The 25647-nt window shown below is 38.8% G+C and overlaps 1 protein-coding gene across 8 annotated transcripts in view; it reads left to right on the forward strand.

Moving 5' to 3' along the window:
- Positions 1-25647, forward strand: part of mllt10 (MLLT10 histone lysine methyltransferase DOT1L cofactor) — a 281282-nt gene that overhangs the window by 60379 nt on the left and 195256 nt on the right. For 6 of the 8 annotated variants that reach the window (XM_073054633.1, XM_073054638.1, XM_073054634.1 and 3 more), the window contains 3 exons: positions 329-432; positions 5592-5685; positions 12693-12794. In XM_073054633.1, the coding sequence (XP_072910734.1) occupies positions 329-432; positions 5592-5685; positions 12693-12794 (300 nt within the window). The remainder of the gene's footprint in view (positions 1-328; positions 433-5591; positions 5686-12692; positions 12795-25647) is intronic. The other 2 variants (XM_073054635.1, XM_073054636.1) reach the window with 1 other exon arrangement.

Consider the following 25647-nt stretch of genomic DNA (forward strand, 5'->3'; position numbering starts at 1 on the left):
TGAATCATAGCTTTTTGGCCTTAGACTTTACTAGCAATATCCATGTACTGTAAGTATATCTGTTTTTATATACACCCAGATACCAATTTTCTGTATAAAGCTATTGTTGCACAGGAGACTAGGAAGAGAAATCAGAGTGTCCATAAATTGAAAATGTAGAATTGGTGTTTTATTTTATAATCCTTGGAAATCTGTTGAATTATTTGAATTTTCCAAAATAATTGTTAAATAATTGTTCTGCAGTGGTGCATATTATGATGAATATTTAGGATCTTTGGATTTAGTTACTTGAATAAAAACTAGGTTTATTTGCTTTTGTTTTCCACAGACTTGCTACATTTGTGAAGAACAAGGTCGTGAAAGCAAAGCAGCAACTGGTGCTTGTATGACGTGTAATAAACATGGATGTCGACAAGCTTTCCATGTAACTTGGTTAGTGTTGTATTTTTAAATGGAAAATATAGGCAAAGTTGTACGGAAGAGACAAATGAATGTATAGGTACAGTCAAGCTTTACAAATCAAGGTTTATTCTGAACTACAGTTGTTTCTTTACCGGATCCTTCCTGAGATCACCATATTGCTGCTGTATTTGGCTTTGGCTTCCGTGTAGTTAAGTGAAGTCTGCGACTAATCTTTAGCTTAATAATTAAGTTATAGGTACTGAATATTGTGCATAAAATGCTAAAACATGCTTTGAGCTTAGTCATGATGTTGCTCGTTGTGTAGCCCATCTCATGAAAGTTCTCTAATAGCAGCCATTTGGAAAGCTTGGTCATGTGTAGAACAATGGTACCTTCAGGAGAGAAAGTGGGAGTGTTGATGAGGATGTCTGGAAAGAATGATACAAAATTATATTGAATTTCAAACACAGAAATGGATTATTTAATGAACCTGGTTAATGCTGATTGTAGTAATCCTTGTATCAGTAAATTCACATGAATCTTTAATCGTTCTAATGCTCACAACCCTGCACTCATATTTTCCCATATTACTTTCTCTTTCTTATCTTTGTTGTCCTCCTTTAAATGTCTGATTGCTACCTTGTTCAGCCAATCCATATGGTAGGGAGATCTATACCTTTGCTATTTTTATTTGAAGAGGTACCTAAAACTGTAAACAATACTCTGCATTCTAAACGTGGATCCTTATAAATGTAACATTGCCCATTTGCTAATTCACAATTCTTTGCAGTGACGTTCTTCATTTTTAAAAAACCAATTGCATGGACTGAACTACAAACTTTTGTAAAAAGGTAGATTTTTGGCTAGATTTTTTTTGGATAATTTGTCTCCATACTGCATCTACCTTTTGAAGAAAACTTTTTTCTCCTCCAGTGATCTTGTTGGTACTGTATGTAACTCTTCAGAGCAAGCCATTTGAAATTGCATTAGTAGGGAGACATGGAAGTAGGATTTGTGAGCAAGAGAAATAACTGAATAGATTTAAAATATTTACTCTTCTCCCAAATTCTTTTAAAAGCATAACTTTCTCTTGGGATATAGTTCGGTGACTATGACAATCTTCTGGAACATTCCTCGTGCAAGAAGGATAACCGTATCTGAAGACCTGTAAATCATTTGGTGTATCATAGTCAAACTTGGATCTTATCTGAAGTCTAAACGAAGGCACTTTCCAGTAACAGTTGCTCAATAGCTATCAAGATTGGGAGACCGAGATGATTTTTTTCCTGTTCTAGCCTAAGGGTGCCGGGCCAATTGCAGCACATCTACTTCCATTTATTGAACAGTTAATTGGAAATTGAACATGGAATTTAGTGGCCTATGAGGCTCAGAAACACAGTCACCTTACCAACTGAGCCAGTTAGAGAATTATTTAATATTGTCTCTCCTCCCCTCCTCTCCTGAAGGCTTTGCCACCTTGCTGAGCAGGATCCACAGGGACTGGTTCCCCGTCAGTACCTCGCACAAATGGCTTATTCATGTATCAGCCTTGAAGGTACGTGACAGCATTCAGTTTGATGCTGGGTTGGGTTTTGGGCATAATGGCATCATATACAAGCTTAATGCCATCTTCACAGACATTCATACATTTTCACTGAAAGCTTATGGATAGCTTTACAGGTTTCTCCAGCAAATCAATGAGCAAATAATACGCCATGAAATATCTGGTCATTTATGGCACCAGGATCCTGACTTTGAAACCTAATCATTGCTGAGTAAGTTGACCATTGATTGGTGTGCTACAGTTGGCCTCTGTGTACTTGGCTAGGGAGGGGCATGAACTATCTGTGTCATTCCCATTACTAATTCTTCCTTTTCTTTATTGCAATTCAATATCTGAGAAAATAGGGTTCTTGTAATCCTCCTATAATAAAATGTCATGATGTACACTATTCCTGTTTATGTGAGAAAATAATAGGTAGTTTTGGCAGTGTAGAGCTTTTATGAATGATAAATTGTGTGATAATGTTGAAATGAGAGAAATGGGCAGTAAGTGGACTGAATTCAAATCTAATATGATTATATGCAGCATTTAAACAACGGCTGAACTTTGGTTAGTGATGCTTCTGTCAACCTATGTCATTGTTTGTAATTGACACTTGATTAAAGCTAATTAATATCTTAAAATCAATATGTCAAAGTATTTTCAGCTTTGATAATGAGAATGCATTTAATGCATATATGCTATAATTCTATTGTCATGTGTATATTTTATATTTTTATACACATTAGGATCTGGACATGGCTGGTAAAGCTAGCATTTATTGCCTATTCCTGTCATTGAGAAGGTGGTGGTGAGCCACCACCTTGAACTGCTGAAGTTCTAGTGAAAATACTCAGGTAATGCTGCTTTATAGGAGTTTCCAGGATTTAGACTTGTTGATGATAAAGGAATGGCAATATTTTTCCATATAAGAGATAGAGGGGAATTTTCAGGTAGTGGGGTTCCCATGTGCCTGCTGCTGTTCCCCTTATTGGTGGAGTTTGTTAGTCTAGGAAGTGAGGTACACAGGTAATTCCACAGTAGATGGGATATCAAATAGGCTGCTTTGTCCTGGATGATGTTGTTTTCTTGAGTGTTTTTGGAGTTGCATTCATCTTAGTAAAAGTGGTTGTTACAGCACTCCTAGCCTTGGAACTGCTTTTGCAGTCACAGTTTTTTGTGACTGGTCAGCTGAGGCTCTAATCAGTGGTCTCTCCCAGGATATTGGTGAAGCACTGGTTACAGTTGAATCATGAATGTTGAGGAATGTGTTTAGCTAATTCGAAGTGGATGTCACCTGGCACTTTAGTAGAATAAATGGTGCATGCCATTTATCAGCCAAAATGAGATTGAAATGAGAAATGTAAAATTCTTGCTTTGGAAAATCCAAAAGGAAGTGCATAGAGATCTAATCCAAATGGAAGCTATTTGGTGTCATAGTTAGACAAAAACACAATTAAGTGTCACTGAATGAAGCTGACCTGAGTTGGTGTAGGATTTTAGCCTTGGATGAAGATTTAAGTAATGGAAGAATGCACCTGATGTGTATTTCTAGCCTTTGTGTTTTTGCTCTGAAAGATCCAATATGTGTCAGTTTTTCCAGCATATCCAATGAAGGTCACTGCCCTCTTTCTTACCCTCCCCCTGATTTTGAGTATAGTTGTTTATTGTATTACAGTTGGATCTTTAAGCCAGAATGTATTTTGCTTTTATGATTTAATGGCATTTCAGCACAGTGAATACAGTGTACAGCTAAGTGCAAAAAATGAAGGCAGATGCATTTGTTTACGTTTGATATAATGCTCAGTATTTTCAATCTTAAAAATAGATATGCTTTAGATTAAAAGTATAAAGATTTTCAGCATTTACTGTGATATCTATGGCATGTTATACAGTTATTTTGGGAATGCTGAAAATTTTGTGGCTGAACTTGTAATACTTTGCAGAAAATTGGCGCTTTGTGCTACGATATTTAGGTGACTTCTTGGGAAGCCTTTAAAGTTATGAAGGTTTAGGTTCAGGCAAATATTGATTGAATTGTTTCCAGAGGATGAAGAGATAGCTTTGCATATAATTCCTAAAGAAATACCATCTGCCAACCAATTCAGAAAAACAAGAATATCAAAAAAACTTAATTGGATGTAGCTGTACTTCATTTTCAAGCATGCCTGTAATGGAACTAAGGTTTTTGATACTTAAGTCTAGGAGAGACACTCTCCAGTCCTGTAAAACTCATGAGATTGGTACGGCTGTCCCACCCCAAACCCTGGTTTGTGTGGATGCTGTGAAATTTGCTACCCTGTTACAAATTAGTGCCATGAAATAATAGACAGTGCACTATGTACAATTAAAGGATTTATATTTATGAATCTTAACTAAAGGATTAGTAAAGAAAAACAAACAGAAAAGGACCCATTTTAATTAAACATTCAAATGTGCAATCATTGGAGCTCAGCGTTTCACCATATTCACCGATCCTCAATCAATCTCGGTCCCTGGCTTAATTGAATCATGGTCCCGCTCCAGGTCGAATTCTACGACAAGTTCTGTCCAGTGTCTTCTCTCTTCATCTCTTGCTGAACAAAAGCCCCAAGCCCAGCCTTAGTGTCCTTCACCAGCAGGACCTCCCCTCAGTTCTACCATCCTAATTGGAAGGCACGCATTCCTCATCATCCGTTATTGTAAACAATAACCCAAACAGGCTGAAAGCAGAATTGCTAAATGAAATACATACAGCATAGCAGTAAAAATGTTAACCAGGGCATAATATTATAGATATATAGTGCCAAAGACTTTTGCACAGTACTGTATAACAGGATAGCTAAATTCAAATACTCATTTACCTGAGTCACTGTCCTTTACATCTTAGGATCAATCAAGCTCATAATAAGATCTGGCTTCTCTCTTCCTTCTCTCCTTCTCCAAAATAAGTTATTCACTAGTTTGTCATCTGAGAGTCTAAATTGGACCATTGTTAGATGTGCAGCAGGCATCTGGAATTTTCATTAAGCAGAGTGCTGAATAGCACAGCTCAATAAAATGTTTGCAAGTGTGGTACAAGATGTAAAATTCAGGAAATACTTGGGTAAGGCAGCATCTATGGAAGTTAATATTTCAGTTGGATCATCTTTCATCAGTTTATCAACTTGAATTATTAACTTTCTCTCTCTTTGCATGTTACTTGACCTGAGTATTTTCACTATTTTCAGCTTTATTTCAGATTTCTTTGGGTTTTCATGAATTTAAACACTATCAAGATATGTACACCTTCTAACTAGTTATCTAACTACCTGATCATGCTTTTCATTCCGTCATCTCAATGATGAGACCTTTTGTGATAGTTGACCTGAGATAATTTAACTTTGATTAGGAACCAAATTGAGTTCTTTATGCTATATAAAAAATATCACTAGGCCACTGGGAGAATTCTGGACATTTGCATTGTAGATGTACTAGGATCTTAACAGTGTGATTAATAAATTTGGAAGAGATGAGAGGGTTGTAGTATACTTTTTGGAATACAGAATTTATTGAGGAAAGTAAGGAAAGGAGAAGACTTAATGTACAGCCATAAACTACTGTGTAAGTTTTACATGTATTTCATTCTCTTTGCTAGTATCTTAACTGTTTTTTTCACTTTTTTTAGTGCGCAATTGGCAGGACTTCTATGTGAAGAAGAAGGTTCAGAAGCTGATAACGTTAAATACTGTGGCTACTGTAAATACCATTTTGGAAAGCTGGTAAGTGCTAAGGATTTTCTAAAGGAATTGCTAAGAATTCTATAGAAAGAAATTGAAAGTAACATTTATGATTGAGTTGAATTTATTAAACAAGAAGAAAGCAGAGTTTTCCATCAGAACAACTTTTTTCTGCTAGTGTGGGTTAACAATCAGTAAATCTGATCTCAATATTTTTTGGCGTTGATCTTGTATAAAGATTGTTGACTGCTCATCTGAATTAAATTATTGAATAATCAGAATATAAATATTAAATAATTGTGACAAAATAGCATTGCTAGAAAGAGTGATAGGTTTAAAAAGTTGTCTATTTTCAAAGAATAAAATTGAAAACTGAATGGATAACAGAATAGTCATATTCCTATATGAACTATAATTAGAGTATGCTGCTTCATCTAGATTATATTTAACAAAAAAAAATTAACTATCAGCAGTTTCTTTGCAAAATTATTTTGGCATGTGCATTTCCACATTTATAAGCAATATTTTGATGAAAATTTAACTTAGTTTTTTAAAATATAAAATGTTGCTGGTTGTATTTTATGAATTGAACTGGACTAGTAAATATGGAAGATACTGAACTACCATATATGTATTACATACCTGCCCAAATATTCAATGTTTTTTTAGACAGACCTTTAATTCAAAAGATTTTACATTAGCCTTATTTTGACATTCAGTTTTTCTCTGATTCAACAGCCTTGAGTTAATTGCAATCTGTTCAGGAATCTATCATAGATGTTACCATTCTTTTATGAGACACCAGCTCTGAATTTTCTACCAGTGAGAAGCTACTTAATCTCACTCCTTTTTAATGATTTGGAACAAACCTTCTAGCAGCAGTGATGGTGGCTCTAGCAAATGTCTTTAGCAGGGTCCAGATATGAATGCCAGTATGTGGTGGACTTGAAGAAGCCCTGTTTCTGACTGTTCCTGGTATTTGTAAAGTAACAAAAGCCGTGATTAATCAATTACACTTTACTTCATATTTTTAAAAAAACACAGAACACTTCATTTTCCTCTCTACCTCATAGACTTCATTTTCTTTTGAATGAATGCAGTCATTGAACTATGTTGCCAGTTCTAACTTGGCAGAGGTTCAATGAACAGATTTCTCTGCGTAACTAGGGAATTATAAAGTTAGCACACCACTATTGGTCTCCACTATTGGACTCATAGAGCACTACAGTCCAGAAAAGCCCTACGGCCCATCCATTGCATACCTAACTTATTTTGTCCAGTCCCATTTTCCCACACCTGGAACTTAGCTTTCAATACCTCTCTGATATATGTACTTATACAAACTTCACTTAAATGTTGCAATCAATGACACATCCGCCATTTCCACTGACAGCTCCATCCACACTCTCACCACCCTCTGAATGAAGAAGTTTCTCCTCAGGTTCCCTTAAATATTTTACCTTTCACCCTTAAACTATGACTTCCAGTTCCCTCACCCGACCTCAGTTTACAATTCTTGCTTCCTCATAATTTTATATATCTCTATAAAATTTCACCTCATTCTCCTATGCTCCAGGGAATAATGTCCTAACCTATTCAAACTTCCCCCATGTCTTAGGTCCTCAAATTCTGGCCAACATCCCTGTAAATTTTCTCTGAACTCTTTCAATGTTATTGTTATCTTGCCTCTAGGTGGATGACCGGAACTGCACAATACTCCATATTTGTCTTTACCAACGTCTTGTACAACTTTAACATAACACCACAATTCCTGTACTCAGGACTTTGATTTATGAAGACTTATCCTTTCTACCTATGACACAACTTTCAAGGAATTATGCATCTGTATTCTCAGATCCCTCTGTTCTACCACATTCCTCTCAGTGCCTTACTGTTCATTGTGCAAGTTCTATCTGGTTTGTTCTTTCAAAGTGCAACACCTCATACTTGTTTGCATTAAGTTTTATCTGCCTTTTTTCCAGCTGTTTCAGGTCATGCTGCAAGCATTGATAGACTTCCTTGCTGTCCACTACTCTTCCATTCTTGGGGTCATCTGCAAATTTGCTGATCCAGTTATCATCCAGATTGTTGATATACATTACAAACAATATTGGCCTCAACACTGAGCACTTCGGCACATCACTGGTTACAGGCCTCTGTCAAAGAGGCAACCATTTACTACCACAGTCTGGCTATTCCTGTGAAGCCAATGTTCTGTCCAGTTTACTACCACATCCTGAATGCCGTGCAACTGAACATTCTTGACCAGCCTCCCATGTGGGACTTTGTCAAATGCATTGCTAAAGTCCACATATACAACATCCACTGCCTTCCCTTCACCAACATTCCCAGTAACCCCCTCAAAAAACTGTAAGAATTGGTTAGACACACCTACCACATTCAAAACCATGTTGACTATGATGTCTGATGGAGTGAAAGGTGTGGTTTAATTGGGCAGCTGCTTCCTAAGGCCGTTAGGATGTTAGAGATTTCTGTGAGTCCCACACTTCAATTGCCCAATCCCACCCAATCAATGGACTGCTGAAGCTCAGTCTTATTTTGACCATTAACATACCTGTTCAAGGTCACAAGATGAGCAGAATTAGGTCATTCAGCCCATTGAGTCCGCTCTTCCATTTAATTATAACTGACTTTTTTACTCATCTGCCTTTCCCTGCTACTCTTAGTCTCATTACCAATCAAGAATCCATCAAACTCTGTGTAAAATCACCCAATGTCTTGACCTGCACAACCCTCTGTGCTAACAAATCCTACAGATTCACCAAACTGGCTGAAGAAGTTTCTCATTATCTCAATTCAGAAGGGACATCCCATTATAGTGAAATTTTGCCTTCGGATCCTAGTCTTTTCTACTAATAGAAGTTTCCTGTCCACTGTATTCAGGCCTTTCAATATCCAGTAGCTGTCAATGAGATTCCCCAAATCCCTTTGAATTCCCATTGAATACAGACCCAGAGATGTTAAATGCTCTTCATATATTAAAACTTTTAACCCTGGGAACATTTTTTGTGAATTTCCTCTGGAAGTTCTGTCTAAGGTCTGCAGATGTGTGGTCGCGCAGTTACTGAAATAGCCTTTGTTGCATGCAGCAGGAATTTTCTTTCATATAATGTTAATTTAAAGTGCGGTGCAATTTTCAGGCCATGTTTAAAAAAAAATCTCGCTCAGTGCAATGGTTGGTCCATGCAGCTATGAAAAAAAAAGAGAGGGAATGTTGCTCTGAATTGTCCAGGAACCACACATCTTTTAGATACGGAGCCCAAAATTACACACAATATTCCAGATGCTGTCTGACCAATGCCATATAATGCCTCAGCAGTATGTCCTTGCTTTCATGTTTCATCCTCTTGAAAAGAATGCTAACATTGTATTTGCCAATTTCACTGCCAATTACCAACACAATTTATTTAATGTTATACTGTGTTTTTATTCAAATGAAAGGTGTTACATTGCCATGGAGCAAATGTTCCCAAAAGTGGAAGAGTCTAGGACCAAAGTGCACAACCTCAGAATAGAAGGATGTCATTTTGGAACAGAGATAAGGAGAATTTCTTTATCCAGAAGATGGTGAATCTGTGGAAATCATTGCCACAGACAACTGTGGAGGCCCAATCATTGGGTATATTTAAAGAGAAAGTTGATGGGTTATTGATTAGTAAGGGCATCAGAAGTTACAGGAAGAAGGCAGGAAACTAGGGTTTAGAGTGAAAATAAATCAGTCAAGATCAAATGGTAGAGCACACTCATTGGGCTGAATGGCCTAATTCTGCTTTTATGTCCTGTGGTCTAAACTACCTACAAAAGTCTGCAGCTTGGGCTTCAATGAGGGAACTGTAGATGACCAGAAGTAGCTTTGGTTTAAATGACTGAAGATTGCAACCTTGGAATTGATTGAAATATTCTTGCGTCAAATAGTTGAATAAATCAAAGAACTTGCATTTATGAAATAACATGCATGGGTTCAAAGGAAGGCAAGGATGAAGTGCAAATAACTTTGTAGCTAATGGAGTACTTTTACAAACTGTTGTCAGGCTAAAATTTTTTGGTAATTGATAAATATTGGTCATATCAGGAGTATTTCCTTTCTCTCATTCAGAATAATCTCTTGTGATCATTTATCTCTGAAGGCAAATGAGGCCTTCACATCTCCTCAAAGCTTTGCACTCTTAACAATATAGATTTATCTTAATATCGTTTTGATATCTTTAATTAAGGTACGCTCCCACCATTTGTAGTTGGGAATTAAACTCACTGGTAGAATTGAACCTTTTACAACTAGGCTCCAGCAGAGGCACAAGTGGGGGAACAAAGATATTGACCTCCAAACAAAGGACATTAAAATGCCTATATTGTTGACCTGATGCAACTCTCCTAAGTGGGTGCCTTCACAGCAAATCCAAGTAACATGCAAAATACTGGAGGAACTCAGCAGGCCAGGGAGCATCTATGGAAAAGAGTACAGTCGACGTTTCTTTTCCGTAGATGCTGCCTGGTCTGCTGAGTTCCTCCAGCATTTTGTGCGTGTTGATCTGATTTCCAGCATCTGAAGATTTTCTCTTGTTTGTGGTTAGCAAATCCAAGTGCTGAGTTTATGAGTGATGTCGTACACAGGCAGTCCATTTCAAAAATGGCCCCATTCCCAAAATGGCAGTCAACATAGGTTCCATGTCAGCAGAATGAACTGCTTCAACAACACCACCTAACATTCATTTCAAAGATTATGTTAGCTTGGACAGCTTCAACACTGGTACTTATACAACTTACAATTTTTTTGTGTTAGACCTTCATGCATTGTGAAGATTACTGAACAGTCCCCTAGTATAATAAGGTGGGTTCTTGGCCTCTCAAGCTACCTTGCTATGGTCTTGCGCCTTATTGTCTGCTATATAGCACTTTTTCTGTAGCTATAACACTTTATTCTGTGTTGTTTTCCCTTTGTACTGTTTCAAAGCACAATTGTAATGAATTGAACTATATGAATAGCATGCAAAACAAAGTTTCCCCACCATATCTCAGTACATCTGGAAATAATAAACCAATTTAATTTAATTGAGGCAAGTTAGAGATGGAATCATTCATACCCTGTATCAACAAGTGCAGGATTTCTTACAGTTTGTTGCACTCAGCAATTGCTGGTGTGCATTTGTGAATGTTGTAAAATAATCAGAGTCCTAAAGCAGTATCAATATGTGATTTTTGTATTCAGATGAGCTGGTATCCATGGTGTCCTATCCCTATGGAAATAAAGCATGGATTAGCTTGTTATAACAGCATGTTAATTGAATTGTTTATTATCATTGTCTTCAATCTGAAGAAAAATTTGTTGTTTGTGTCAGTGCAAAGACATAAAATTAGTATAACATAGGTGCAAATAAAGGAATAATGAGCTAGTGTTCATGGACTGTTCAGAAATCCATTGACGAAGCAGAATAAGCGTTTATATCATTGTGTGAGTATTCAGGCCCCTGTATTACCTACCTGATGGTAGTAACAAGCAGAGAGCAAGTTTTGGATGGGGGTAGATTTTTAATGATGGGGGCCTCCTGCTTGAGGCGCTACCTTTTGAATATATTCTCAATGATGGAACTTGCTGTGGATGGAAATCAGAAGAAACAAAGCACACCTGGAATCTTGTGCACCCTGGCATTGTTAATGACTGCAGACTACATTTTCGGATCATGGTTCCAAGATGCTGTCATCCATTGGGTTTGGAATGGGCAGGGAAACAGTTTGAGGGGATATTAAGATGGTGCCTTCACTTCCAGTAGCCATGTGTTACATTTTTCCTTTCATATTCTGCAAGAAAACAGCATGTTAATGAAAGTTTTGGTGTTTAGAGAATGGGGTCTTCATGCTGCAAAAACATCAGTTACATGTAATTGAGTTATGAATAACTGGGGATTGCAGTGGTGGTGAATTTGAAGAAAGCATGACTATAAGAAGTTCAGTAAAATGTACTTAGATAATTCTAGCACAGTGCAAAGTTGTGGTTGAATAGAGTTTGTGGGTCCTGTCAACTTGTAACTAGTGAAACTGAGCAATTAATAGAGTATTTTTCCATTCTTTATAGAGTAACTACTTTAATTCATCACAGTTGTTTCCTTTCAGAGATTGCACAGTAGAGAAAGAGGGCATTCAGTCCAGCAAATCAGTGCCAGACCTTTTGAAAGAGTCATCCAAATAGTCTCTGTTTACAGCACATTACCCTTCGTAAATTTTACTTTCCAAATATGTTCCTTGGTTACCCTTTTACACAAAATATTTTCAAGCATTGCAGTTATTTTGTAGGTGTGGTGTTCCTGGGACTGATGAATTTAGCATTCTCTTCTCACAGTCATACAGATATGCTCAGGAGACTTCTTGCTCCTTGGGGAGATAAGGGGTTGAAGTCGGCTGACGAGGAAGTCTTTTTTTCCCTGGCATTTGATAAAACCTTCTTCCCTACTAACTTCTTCCTTAAGCTATTTCTCAGACATTTGACTGTATTTTTAGGCAGAATGTAGCTCTCGTGGTTCTTTTGATTCTTTACATCTGTGATAACTGCATGTGAAAATCTTAAATGATGCATACATTGAAAGTTGATGGCAAGATAGGCTGCATACACTCATTACCCATGAATCAGTTTTCTAAGCAACATTTACTATGGACACTTAAGTGTAATCTAACTGCTAAATTCATTTGGTAATGTTAAATATGTTGAATAATTTATTTTTCAATAATGCAATAATTTTATAATTGACAGACTAGAATGTGAGAAGGATGGAAAGCCTGTGTTTTTTAAAAATATATTTTAACATCTTAAACAAAATTTTGGTTTTCATCAAAAATATTAAGGCATGTAGTTTTGAAGCAACTGATCATTTTGTTTAAACTATAAACACAGATCTTTTTCATGGCCTGATACCATTTTATTTGCTGTTGGTATCATCCTTTGCGTCAGTCAGCTCTCTTGTAATTAACCATCTACCCTAATAAATTCATTTCTCTCTAGCTTAAAGCTAAATTTATTTAAAATAATTTTTTTTTAGAACAGAGGCAACCATTCATCTGGTGCAAAATATCAAGCTTTGAGTGATTCCTCATCGCATTCTCGGGACAAATCGGTTTCACTCCTGGAAAAGGAGAAAAAAGTATGTTGAATAATCTGCAAAGATACTTGCGTGTAGTATACTGTCTAGTCACACTTTTGAACTGAACCTTGTTCAAAAATTGATTATAAATGTTGGAAGTGGTTTTAACAGAAACTGAATATGAGGGAGAAACTCAAGGACCCAAGTGCATATTCATAAGAGGTTGCATGTGTTTTTGAAGCTGCAAGAGGTGTTAAAAAAAGATGGTAAGCTGTATTTAAGATTAAACCAAAAGATCTTACAAGTAAATTAATGAGGTTGTGATGTGCTAAAGTGACAAATTAAAACAATAATTTTAGTAGTATCAAGTTATCTACTGAAAGAATAGAGTTAAAGGTTGATCGTTTAAGAGAGAAAAAGGTAAGACAAATTAAAATATAACATTTAACATTGGATTAAGCCTCCAACAATATTACCTGTAGTACAGAACGAGCATTGTTTACTTTCTTTGCCAAAAAAGTTCTTAATTAGTCATTTCTGTGCTGTATTAATTGATCACTTATATGAATCCTATGCATCCTTCATATAAAAAAGGAAGCTAAGACAAAGTATTTTCTGCACAAAGTAGCCACAGTAGGGCATAAACCAGTCAGTGACTTGATGGCATCTCTAAATTGGTTATTAACAGATTTGCACGTAAACAACTGTTTCTTGCCAGATTTTGTTCAAAGTTTTCCAATCCTTTATAATCGGGCTATGACAGATTTGTTACATGCGTACTTTGTACAATCTTCACAGTGGTTAATGAGTTTAAATATCAGCAATGCAAAATCATTCTAAAAATAAATAGGAAGAATTAATTTAATTCAATAGATTAAAAGGATTATTCCTGAGAAGATAAGACAAGTCTCTAGAAGTTTTCCACTCTAGGAAATTAAGAGAAGCACCTAAGGACATGGTTATTATTCCTTGTTGTGATCTTTTAAAGTAGTCTTGATTTATTATTGAAAAATTGAAACTTTATTACTGGAGATGAGTAAGGGAGAAACTAGGAAATAAAGGCCTATTAATTCAATGCCTGTTATGAGAAAATTACAAGGATTCATTATTACTGACTGGTTGAGCAAATAAAGGCTAATTCTCAAAAATATTTTGTTTAATTTTATTCTTAATTAACCCCTTTTTGTCTTTATCACTTTATCCCATTGTAAAGCACTTTGAACCATATCATTTGTATAAAAAGTGCTCTGTAAATTAAGTTATTATTATTAATGAGAGAATTAAATTGATATTACGTATGTCATTTTTGATATTGGTTGAAGTTTTTTGAGGAGGCAACTAGCGTCGTTAATGAGTGAAATCTTGGGATTTGTATAAATTGACTTTGAGAGAATATAGAACAGTATAGCACAGTAAGGGCTCTTTGGCCCACAGTGTTGTTCCAACCTATTTAACTTACTCCACCATCAATCTATCCTTATCCACATACACAAGCCATAACCCTCCATTTTCCTTATGTTCCTGTGCCACTCTAACAATCTTATAAATATTTCTGTTGTATTAACCTCTACCACTAAACCTGGCAGTGTGTACCAAGCACCCACCACGCTCTGTGTAAAAACAAACTGCTTCTGACATCTCCTCTAAACTTTTCTCCACTTACCTTAAATAGATGTTGTCTAGTATTGACCGTTGTCAACTTGGGGGCAAAAGGGAAAAGGGTGCTGGCTGTCCACTCTATCAATGTGTCACCTGTCATCTCCCTTCACTCTGAGGAGAAAAGCCCTAGCTTGCTCGACCTTTCCTCATAAGTTGTATTCTCTTATCCAGGTATCGTACTAGTAAATCTCCTTTGCACACTTTTTAAGGCGTCCACATCCTTCCGATAATGAATGACCAGAACTTTGCACAATATTCTTAAGTGTGGTCTAACCAGAATTTAGTAGATTTGTAATATTGCCCTGCAGCTCCTAAACTCAATCCTCTAACTAATGAAAGCCACCATTCTATATATTTACTTAACCACCCTATCAACATGTGTGGCAAATTTGAGGGATCTATGGACTTGGGCCCTAAGACCCCCTCCCACTGTTCCTCCACATTGTTAAGAATCCTGCCATTAACCTTCTACGTAAGAGATTCTGCAGGTTTTGGAAATCCAGAGCAATACAGATTAACCTACTCTGCATTCAAGTTTGATCTTCTAAAGTGTCTTATTTCACTCTTTTCCAGATTGAACTCCACTTCTGCGCCTAACTCTGCATCTTGTCTCTATCCTATTATAATCTATGACAAACTTCTACACTATTCACTACACCTTCAACCTTTCTGTCATCTGCAAAAGTACTATCCCGTTCCTCCATTCCTCATTCGAGTCATTTATAATAATCAGAAAGAGCAGGTGTCCTAGAATGGATCCTTGCAGAGCACTGTCGCATACATAGCTATGTGAAAGCTGTGTAGAGGTGGAATTTAGGCTGTTGTACTGGACAATAGAAATGATTTATTGAAAGGGTTTGATGCCAATATTCCAGAATTGTATCAGGAACAGAAAAGTTAATAGTGAAGGGATTCCTTGATTAGAAGATTAATAGATATCAAAGCTGAGCTTTTGTTATTTTTCTCTACTTGTTTTGTAGTTGGGTCATACCTTTAGCTCTGATTTTAAAGTTTTCAGATATGATGCCAATAAGTTCTTACCTTACACTGAAATCGAAATTTACAAATTAAGTTATTTTTGGTGGGGATGCATGTTAAGGTTGATCAATTGAATGTTTGAAAAACAAAATTAATTTTTTTTCAAGTGCATTAAAATATACCACTAATTGAAGTATCTGAATTAGAGGTGGATTAGTTTTGATGTTATTGGGGGGGGGGTGGAACAGACATAAATAACATACTTAAAATATCAAACATAAAATCCACATGTACTTGGCTCGTTATTTATATAAGTTTAGTCACTACCTATTTCTGCAATGCTGTGAAAAAGTTAGTTTTCAGAGTTTCTTGTTCATTATATAATTTTTTTCTTTTGATGTGGCTTTTTGCATTCATTTTCATCAGGATGACCAAATGCTACATTTCTTTAGGACATTATCATTTTTGAATAAAGCTATAAGTCTGGCTAAGTAGCAGTCTGCTTGCCTTCAATGCTGTGATGCAAGCACAAATCCAAGCACTTCATGGCATAAGAATTAGTATGAACAGCATTTCCTCTTAGTAGTTTTGTTTAGTGTATGTGTATCATGGGTGTCTGTTCTGTACAAATGAGTATAAAGATTCTTCTGTTACAGAATAACAGCGTACTGCTATAATAGAATGCATAATCTTTTTATTAAGTGAGAAGACAATAGGTAAATTGAGTATTGTTTGTATAATTATCTTAGTTCAGATCATATTGAATTAGAGTGCAATTTACTATTATGTACTGCCTGTAAAAGGTGTGGTACAGTGTGCTAGAATGTGACTTCAGTTATATAGAAATATGGTACAACCTCTTTATTAATTCAGAATTTGGTCAACACTGTCAAGGCCAGCATAACATTCCTCTTGAGAGGGAATAGTAAGTTAACTTTTTGAACCATTGGATTCCAGGATACTCATGCGGTACATAGCAATTTCGCTACAGCTCAATGGCTTGCTGGTCTAATCAAGAGTTGGCTAAAGTGTCAACTACCTTGCTCAAGTAGATTAAATAGGGACAAAGCTTCTTTCACCATTAAAGTTATACTAGTGTGTCAGATATGTTCTTAAGAAAATAAGTAGTTTTTTGGTCACCATTATAAAACTTGGTTCTAATACATTCGGTTAACTGAAGTTCAATCTCTAAACCAAACTCACATGGTAAGCTGGTCTGAAAGGTTAGGTTCCATGGACTAGAAGAAGAGCCGTTAAGTGGATTCAACATTGACTGAGAGATAGGAAGCACAGGGTGGTATTTGAAGGTTATTTCTCAGAATGGAGGCCATTGACTAATGATGTGCTACATGGGTCAGTGTTAGGCTCTTGTTATTCATAATGAAAATAATTTGGATGCGTATGCTCACGGCTTGATCAGCAAGTTTGCCGATGGCACAAAATTAAGAGGTGTTGCTGATAGTGAAGAAGGTTAACGTAGATTGGAATCAGTTAGGAAAGTGAACAGAGAAGTAGCAAATAGATTTTAAAGAGAGAAGTGTGAAGTGTTACATTTTGGAGAGTCAAGCTAGTGTAGTAGGACTTGTACTCAGACAGGACTGGCGTTAGGGAGTGGAATGGAACAGAGAGACTTAGGAAGACAAGTGCAAAATTTGTTGCAAGTGGTGTCACAGTTATACAGGGTGGTGATAAAGGTGTTTAGTACACTGGCCATCAGTCAGGGCACTGAGTATAGGAAACTAGACATTATGTTGCAGTCGTCCTGCTGAAGTCACACTTGGAGAACTGCGTACAGTTTATTTCATCCTATTATTAGGAAAGATGTGGTTAAACTGGAAAGAATGCAGAAGAATGCTGGAGGGCTTGAGTTAGAGGCGTTGACTGAACTACGTCTTTGGGACATAGGTAAATGAGAGTAACACTTTAGAAGTGTTTAAACTATGAAATTTAAGTGTTGCTGCTCCAACCTGAGCTTGGCCTCATCCTCTGATGTTATGAGACCAAACTCAGGCTGGAGGAGCAGCACCCCATATTCCATCTGAGTAAGCTTCATCCAACCTAATGGCATGAACGTTGTTTTCTCTAACTTCTGGTAATTGCTCCCCCATCTCCTCTTCCATTCCCCATTCTGGTTACTCTTTCACCCCTACTACTCACCTGCCCATTGCCTCCCTCTGGTTCCCCTCCTCTTTCCCTTTCTCCCGTGGTCCACTGTCCTCTCCTATTAGATTCCTTCCTTTTCAGTCCTTTAAGATTTCCAGCATTTGTAGAATCTCTTGTGTTTACCTTTGAATTTTTAGTTGTTTCTTGAATATCTATCATAATTTATTCTAAAAAAAAAAGTGGTTGGACAGCCCGTGAGGCAGCACCTCAGTACAATAATTTTGGGGAAATGCCCTCATAAGAATATAAGTATCTTATTATTTTTATTTCAAATTTCTAGCATCAGCAGTATTTGCCAGAATGTGAGAGGGAGAGAATGGAGAAGGGGTGGGATGAGAGGAGTAACAAAAATAATAACATTGGCCTGTATTGGAAATAACAGGTTGGCAGTATCATAAGTATTGGTTCCAATGAAGGCTAAGCAGAAATGGGTCCAGAAATGCACCTTTGGTCTGATCAAAGTCAGTAATTAATAGTAATCCTTCTGTACAATGGAGCAATAATTCTTTAGTTGGTTATGTTTTTATGGTGGAAAATAAATTCACTGTGAGCTCCGCTCAAACCATCTGGTGCAGTAAAAATATATTTTTAAAAAGCTGGAAATACTCTGCAAATAGTTTTCCAGAGAAAGAAAAACATTCATACTCCAGGTCATTGACCTTTCATCAGAACTCCTCAGTATGAAATAAGTTCTATACTAGGCGTAATTTGAGATTACTGAGGAAAAGTTTCAAAAAACCAAATCATGAAAGGAAAAGGAAAGTATCCAGATTGTTTAGTAAAGGTTTAGTATAACCGTGGAGAGTTGAGTATATTTTTACCAGAATCAAGGATGAGGTCTTTTAGGGATTGCTTTTAGGACACGGTGATCCTTTAGTTTGCAAATAGATGTTTGATTATTGCCACATTCTGTGTTGCTATCCTTTAAAACCATCACATTGATGGGCTCGGAATACTCAGGGATTCATATGTTTAAATGTTGTAGTTTGATGGTTTAATTTTTCCTCAGGTTGTTATAGCCGGGGATGATAATGGGGATAAGTTTCCACTACATATTAAATGCTCCCAGTGGTGTGTGCCTCAGATAGCCTCTGACAACCAAGTCCAGCGCCTGACCTTCACGTTTGGCTTAGCTACTAAGTCCAGCAGAGCCATTTCTACTGAAAGGAAGAGGGGCTTACTGGTGTCTTAAAACCAGTCACTTCAGGCAGATGCGGTTCATCAGCTGTGCCTGGGAGATCATTTATGAGAGAAAAAGACTCTCATCTCAAACCTCCGCTGCCTTGTGGCTGTACCTACTGATGGGTAAGGCTTCAGGAGTAAACCCCAAGGAAAAAATCCTGAGCTGGAGTCCCTAAAGCAGTCGTACGTTTAGCATTGTCTGGCAACTCGTGCGTTGCTGTTGGTGCCGCACTGTATTGGTGTCTACTATTCCTTTGGGTTCATCAGATGCATGGGGGCTGGGGGGGGGGGGTGGCTTGCTACATGGGCAACAGCTTGCTTTCCATATAGTACTGCCCAGCCTTGTGTATCTAAACAGTTAGGATGCAATATCCATTGTCAACCTGACCGATGGAGGGGCTCCAAGCTAGGTTTAATTGTACAATCTGTTTTATCATTTGCAGAGTAGGAGGAATAAAAATTGTTCCTTAATTCTGGACGTATTAATTGTGGATTAACATGGTTTAAACCTTCTGAAAGCCTGTGGTTTTAAGTTTTTGTTGTAAAATACTGTTATATTTCACTTGCTCATTTTGAGTCCAATTTTGGTGTGCAAATTGAATGCTGCTTATTGGTGTGCTGCCGGAGTTAGAGTTGACACTTTGCCGTAAGACACATATATATTATGCATATGAAGGCAATATTTCTACCTCTCACGTGGATCTAATGTGTATAAGTAGATTTGTGATGTGTTCACCTCAGGAGCCAGCTCTTCTCTGATGCCATAACAAACATTAGAGAATATAATTATGTTTTCTAGTCACTTCAAGGTAAAACATGTCTGTGCATGCCAGCTAAGTAGCTGAACAGAAACTGGCTTGTTTGTATCTTGTATTCCCATTGAGATGTTTAAACTTAAGATTAAAAAAAATCTAGGCTCATGTTTGCATGAGGCAATCTTTCTATTGAGACATATCAACATGTCGCCTCTAAATGCTCTGACTTTGATGGAACAAAACAGAAGCTTGCCTTTATAAAGCAATTTTTAACATGTTAAAATGCCTCAACAGAATCCTTAGAAACATAATCAAATAATTCTACATAAACATTATGAGAGACATTACTTGCATTAGGAATGATAAAGACTGCTAGGGGTAGTTAGCATGGTTCTGCATGTGAGAATTTGTGTTTCACAAATTGGATTGAATTTTTGAAGAAGATCAAGACCAGCAAGGGAAACATTATTTACACGGACTTCAGCAAAGCCTGAGTGATGGATATTAATAATTTCAATAAGAATGTAAGTGGCAGTATTAGAAAATTTGTAGAAAATGCCGAATTTGGTATTATATTGGACATTGAAGTAGTTTATCTCAGGTTACGAAGGGATATTGATCAACTGGGAAAGTAGGCAAAGGTATTCACAGATGGAATATAATTCAGACAAGTACAAAGTGTCGCAATTTGAGAAGTTAAATCACTGCACGATACAATGAATGGCATGGCTTTGGAGTGGGTTGTTGAACAGACACTGAGTAATACAAGTACAAAATTCTCTAAAAGTAGCAAATAGGTATTCAGGGTGGTGGTGAGGGTTTATGGCGTGCTTCCCATTATTGGCTGAGGCTTTGAGTATAGGAGATGGGATATAACATTGCAGAGAACAAAATGTTGGTTACTTAGAGTATTGTATTGAGTTCTGATTGCCATGCTACAGGAAGCATGGGATTAAGCTAGAGAGAGTACAGAAAAGATTCTTAATGCTACTTGCAGGACTGGAGTGCTTGAATTAAGAGGAGAGGTTGGATCATTTAAGACTTTCCTTGGAGCAAAGGAGGTGGAGAGGTGACCTTGTAGATGTTTATAAAATCATGAAAGGCATGGATAAGGTCACAGTCTTTTTCCTGTGGTCTTGTATGGTGACAGACTGATCTGGAAGGTTAGATCAGATGGAATCCAGAATGAGATGATCAGTTGGATACAAAATTGGCTTACAGGAAAGAGGTAGTGAAAGAGTGGTAGTCAGGGCTAGTTTAGCGTATCAGAGGCCTGTCACCAATGGTGTGCCATAGGGTTTGGCGCTGCATCTTCTATTTTATGTCTTCCAAATTGTTAATATAGATCACAGTGTTATTAACATAGAAGTTTGTGAATGGCACTAAAATTGGTCTATACTGGACAATGAAGAGGGCTATCTAAATTTTAAGGGGATTAAGCCCAACTTGGAAACTGGGCTAGAGAATGGCAAGTGGATTTTAAAGGACAAGTGTAAGGTGTTGCACATTGACAAGTTAAGTCAGTATAGGACTTGCATAGTATATTATCAAAGTACGTATGTGTCACCTTATACATCCCTGGGATTCATTTTCTTGTGGCCTCACACAATAACTCCAAGAAACACAACAGAAACATTGAAAGACCACACCCAACAATAGACAAACAGCAGATGTACAAAAGACAACAAACGATACAAGTACAAAAGAAATAAAAAGCAATAAATAACAAAAACATGCGATGAAGAGTCCTTGAAAGTGAGTCTATAGGTTGTGGGAACAGTTAGCCCTCTGGTTCAAGAGCCTGATGGTTGAGAGGAAATGGTGGTGTGGAATCTGGTGCTGTGGATGCTGAGGCTCCTATACCACCTTGATGGCAGCAACAAGAAGAGTGCATGGCCTTGGTGGTAGGGGTCCATGGTGATGGATGCTGCTTTCCTGCCACAGAGCTTCCTGTAGGAAGTAGAAGCGCTGCTATGCTTTCTTCATAATGGCATTTGTGTGCTGGGCCCAGGGCAGATTGTCTGAAGTGATGATACCAAGAAACTTAAATTTGCTGACTCTCTCCACCTTTGATCCCCAATGAGGTTTCCTCCTGAAGTCAATAATCAGCTTCTTGATCTTGTTAACATTGAGTGAGAGTTTGTTGCTGTGGCACCACTCAGCCAGATTTTCACTCTCCCATATATATAATAAGAAGGTAAATGGTAGGGCCTTGGAAAGTGTTGTAGAACTGAGGGACCTAGTAGTCTAAAACTAGACTGCATCTGTTTAAGATAAGTGGAGAAAGATTTAAGAGGTTGCATCACAGCCTGGAAACACCAATACACTTGGAAGGCAAATACTACAAAAAGTAGTGAATACAGCTCAGTTCATAGCGCGTAAAGTGCTGCCTACCCTTTATTGAGCATATCTGCACAGAATGCTGTCAAAGGAAAGCAGCATCGTCGGGGACTCCCACCAACCAGATCATGCTCTCTTCTCACTGTTGCCATCAGGAGGAAGATACAGGAGCCTCAGTATTCACAACACCAGGTTCAGGAAAAGTTACTACCCCTCAGCCATCAGGCTCTTGAACCAAAGGAGATAACTTCACTCAACTTTACTTGCCCCATCATTGAAAAGTTCCCACAACCAATGGACTCACTTGCAAGGACACTGCATCTCATGTTCTCAATATCTATTTACTGATTGATTATTTGTTTATTATTTTTCTCTTTTGTAATTACCCAGTTTTCTTTTGCACATTAGTTGTTTGTCCACCCTTTTGGGTATGGTCTATTATTTTCTTGGATTTACTATAAGACCATAAGACATAGGAGCAGTTAGGCCATTTGGCCCATCAAGACTGCTCTGCCATTCAATCATGGCTGATCCTTTATTTCTCTCCTCAACCCCATTTTAAGTCAAGTCAACTTTTATTGTCATTTCGACCATAACTGCTGGTACAGTGCATAGTAAAAATGAGACAACATTTTTCAGGACCATGGTGTTACATGACACAGTACAAAAACTAGACTGAACTACGTAATAAAAAAAAACACATAGAAAGCTACACTAGACTACAGACCTACACTGGACTGCATAAAGTGCACAAAAACAGTGCAGGCATTACAATAAATAATAAAGAGGACATTAGGGAAAGGTGTCAGTCCAGGCTTCGGGTATTGAGGAGTCTGATAGCTTTGGGGAAGAAACTGTTACATAGTCTGGTCGTGAGAGCCCGAATGCTTCAGAGCCTTTTCCCAGATGGCAGGAGGGAGAAGAGATTGTATGAGGGGTGCATGGGGTCCGTCATAATACTGTTTCCTTTGCGGTTGCAGCATGTAGTGTAAATATCCTTGATGGCAAGAAGAGAGACCCCGATGATCTTCTCAGCTGACCTCACTATCTGCTGCAGGGTCTTGCGATCCGAGATGGTGCAATTTCCGAACCAGGCAGTGATGCAGCTGCTCAGGATGCTCTCAATACAACCCCTGTAGAATGTGATGAGGATGGGGGGCGGTGGGAGATGGACTTTCCTCAGCCTTTGCAAAAAGTAGAGACCCTGCTTGGCTTTCTTTGCTATGGAGCTGATTTTGAGGGACCAGGTAAGATTCTCCGTCAGGTGAACACCAAGAAATTTGGTTCCCTTTACGATCTCTACCGAGGAGCCGTCAATGTTCAGCGGGGAGTGGTCGCTTCGTGCCCTCCTGAAGTCAACAACCATCTCTTTTTGTTTTGTTCACATTAAGAGACAGGTTGTTGGCTCTGCACCGGTCCGTTAGCCACTGCACCTCCTCTCTGTAAGCTGACTCACCGTTCTTGCTGATGAGACCCAACACGGTCGTGTCATCGGCGAACCTGATGATGTGGTTCGAGCTGTGTGTTGCAGCACAGTCGTTGGTCAGCAGAGTGAACAGCGGTGGACTGAGCACTGAGCCCTGGGGGGGCCTCTGCTCAGTGTGATGGTGTTGGAGATGCTACACCTGATCCGGACTAACTGAGGTCTCCCAATCAGGAAGTCTAGGATCCAGTTGCAGAGGGAGGTGTTCAGGCTCAGTAGGCTCAGCTTTCCAGTCAGTTTTTGAGGGATGATTGTGTTGAATGCTGAACTGAAGTCTATGAACAGCATCCAAATGTATGTGTCTTTTTTGTCCAGATGGGTTAGGGCCAGGTGGAGGGTGGTGGCAATGGTGTCACCTGTTGAGCAGTTGGGATGGTACGCAAACTGCAGGGGGTCAAGTGAGGGGGGCAGCAGGGTCTTGATATGCCTCATGACAAGCCTCTCAAAACACTTCATGATGATTGTTGTAAGTGCAACGGGACGGTAGTCATTCAGGCAGGACAGCGAGGACTTCTTCGGCACGGGGACGATGGTGGCGGCCTTGAAGCAAGTTGGAATGCTGGCGCTGCTCAGGGAGATGTTGAAGATGTCAGTGAGAACATCTGCTAGCTGGTCTGCACATCCTCTGAGCACTCTACCAGGGATACTGTGTTGTCCAACAGCCTTCCGTGAGTTGACCCTGCACAGGGTTCTTCTCACGTCGGCCACGGAGAGACACAGCACCTGGTCATTTGTAGGAGGGGTGGACTTCCTCGCCGCCACGTCATTTTCTGCCTCAAACCGAGCGTAGAAGTTATTCAGCGCATTTGGGAGGGCAGCATCACCTGCACAGTCAGGTGATGTTGTCTTGTAATTGGTGATGTCCTGGATGCCCTTCCACATGTGCCGCGTGTTGTTGCTGTCCTGGAAGTGACTGTGGATTAGCTGGGCATGTGCACACTTTGTCCCCTGATGGCTCGGGACAGTTTGTCCCGTGCTGTTGTTAGAGCTGTCTTGTCGCCTGCTTGAAGGCGGAGTCGCGGGACCTCAGCAGTGCACGCACTTCTGCGGTCATCCATGGCTTCTGGTTGGCACGTATAGTGATGGTCTTGGACAGAGTAACATCATCAATGCACTTGCTGATGTAGCTGGTCACTGATGCTGTGTACTCCTCTAAGTTGGTAGAGTCGCCATTGGTTGCAGCCTCCCTGAACATGTGCCAGTCAGTGTGCTCAAAGCAGTCTTGAAGAGCAGAGATGGCTCCAGCTGGCCAGGTTTTCACCGGCTTCTGAACTGGTCTGGAGCACCTGATGATCAGTCTGTATGCTGGGATTAGCATAACAGATGTGGTCTGAGTAAACGAGGTGGGGGTGGGGCTCTGCCCAGTATGTGTCAGGGATGTTTGTGTAAACCAGGTCCAACATGTTTTCTCCCGGTTGCAAAGTCCACATACTGATGTAATTTGGGGAGCACTGACGTAAGGTTCGTGTGGTTAAAATCACCGGCGACAATAAACAGACCATCAGGGTGTGCGTTCTGCAGTTCGCTAGTAGCCCTGTACAGTTCACAGAGCGCCTCCTTAGCATTTGCGCTGGGGGGGAATGTAGACACCGAATATAAGGACAGAGCTGAATTCCCGTGGCAAATAAAATGGTCTGCATCGAACTGCCACAGACTCCACTAGCGATGAGCAGCGTCTGGAAATCAGCACAGAGTTCTTACATCATTCCGTGTTGATGTAAACACACAAGCCACCACTGTGAGTCTTACCGGAGACAGCTGCATCTCTGTCCAAACAAAACAAAGCTAGCCCGTCTAGCTGGATGGCAGCGTCCGAAATCCCATCAGTGAGCCATGTCTCTGTGAAGACAAATGCGGAGCAAACTCTGTACTCCCACCGAGAATTATGTTGGATTCAGATGTAATCCATTTTATTGTCCAGGGAGCGGACATTGGAGAGCAGAATGTTCTGCACAAGTACTCCCAAATCCCTCTGCATCTCAGATTCCTGGATTTTCTCCCTGTTTAGAAAATAGACTGCACATTTATTTCTATTACCAAAGTGCATGAGCATGCATTTTCCAACATTATATTTCATTTGCCACTTTCTTGCCCATTCTCCTAATCTGTCCGAGTCCTGCATCCTACTTGTTTCCTCAACACCTCCTGCCCCTCCATCAATCTTTATATCATCTGCAAAGCTATCTATTTCATCATCTAAATCATTGATATACAGCATAAAAAGAAGTGATCCCAACACCGACCTCTGCAGAACACCACTAGTCACTGGCAGCCAACTAGAAAAGGATCCTCTTTCCACTCACCGCCTCCGTCCAATCAGCCAATACTATATCCGTGTTTTGAACTTAATTGT

Source organism: Hemitrygon akajei, chromosome 8 (assembly GCF_048418815.1).
Source record: "Hemitrygon akajei chromosome 8, sHemAka1.3, whole genome shotgun sequence".
NCBI lineage: Eukaryota > Metazoa > Chordata > Chondrichthyes > Myliobatiformes > Dasyatidae > Hemitrygon > Hemitrygon akajei.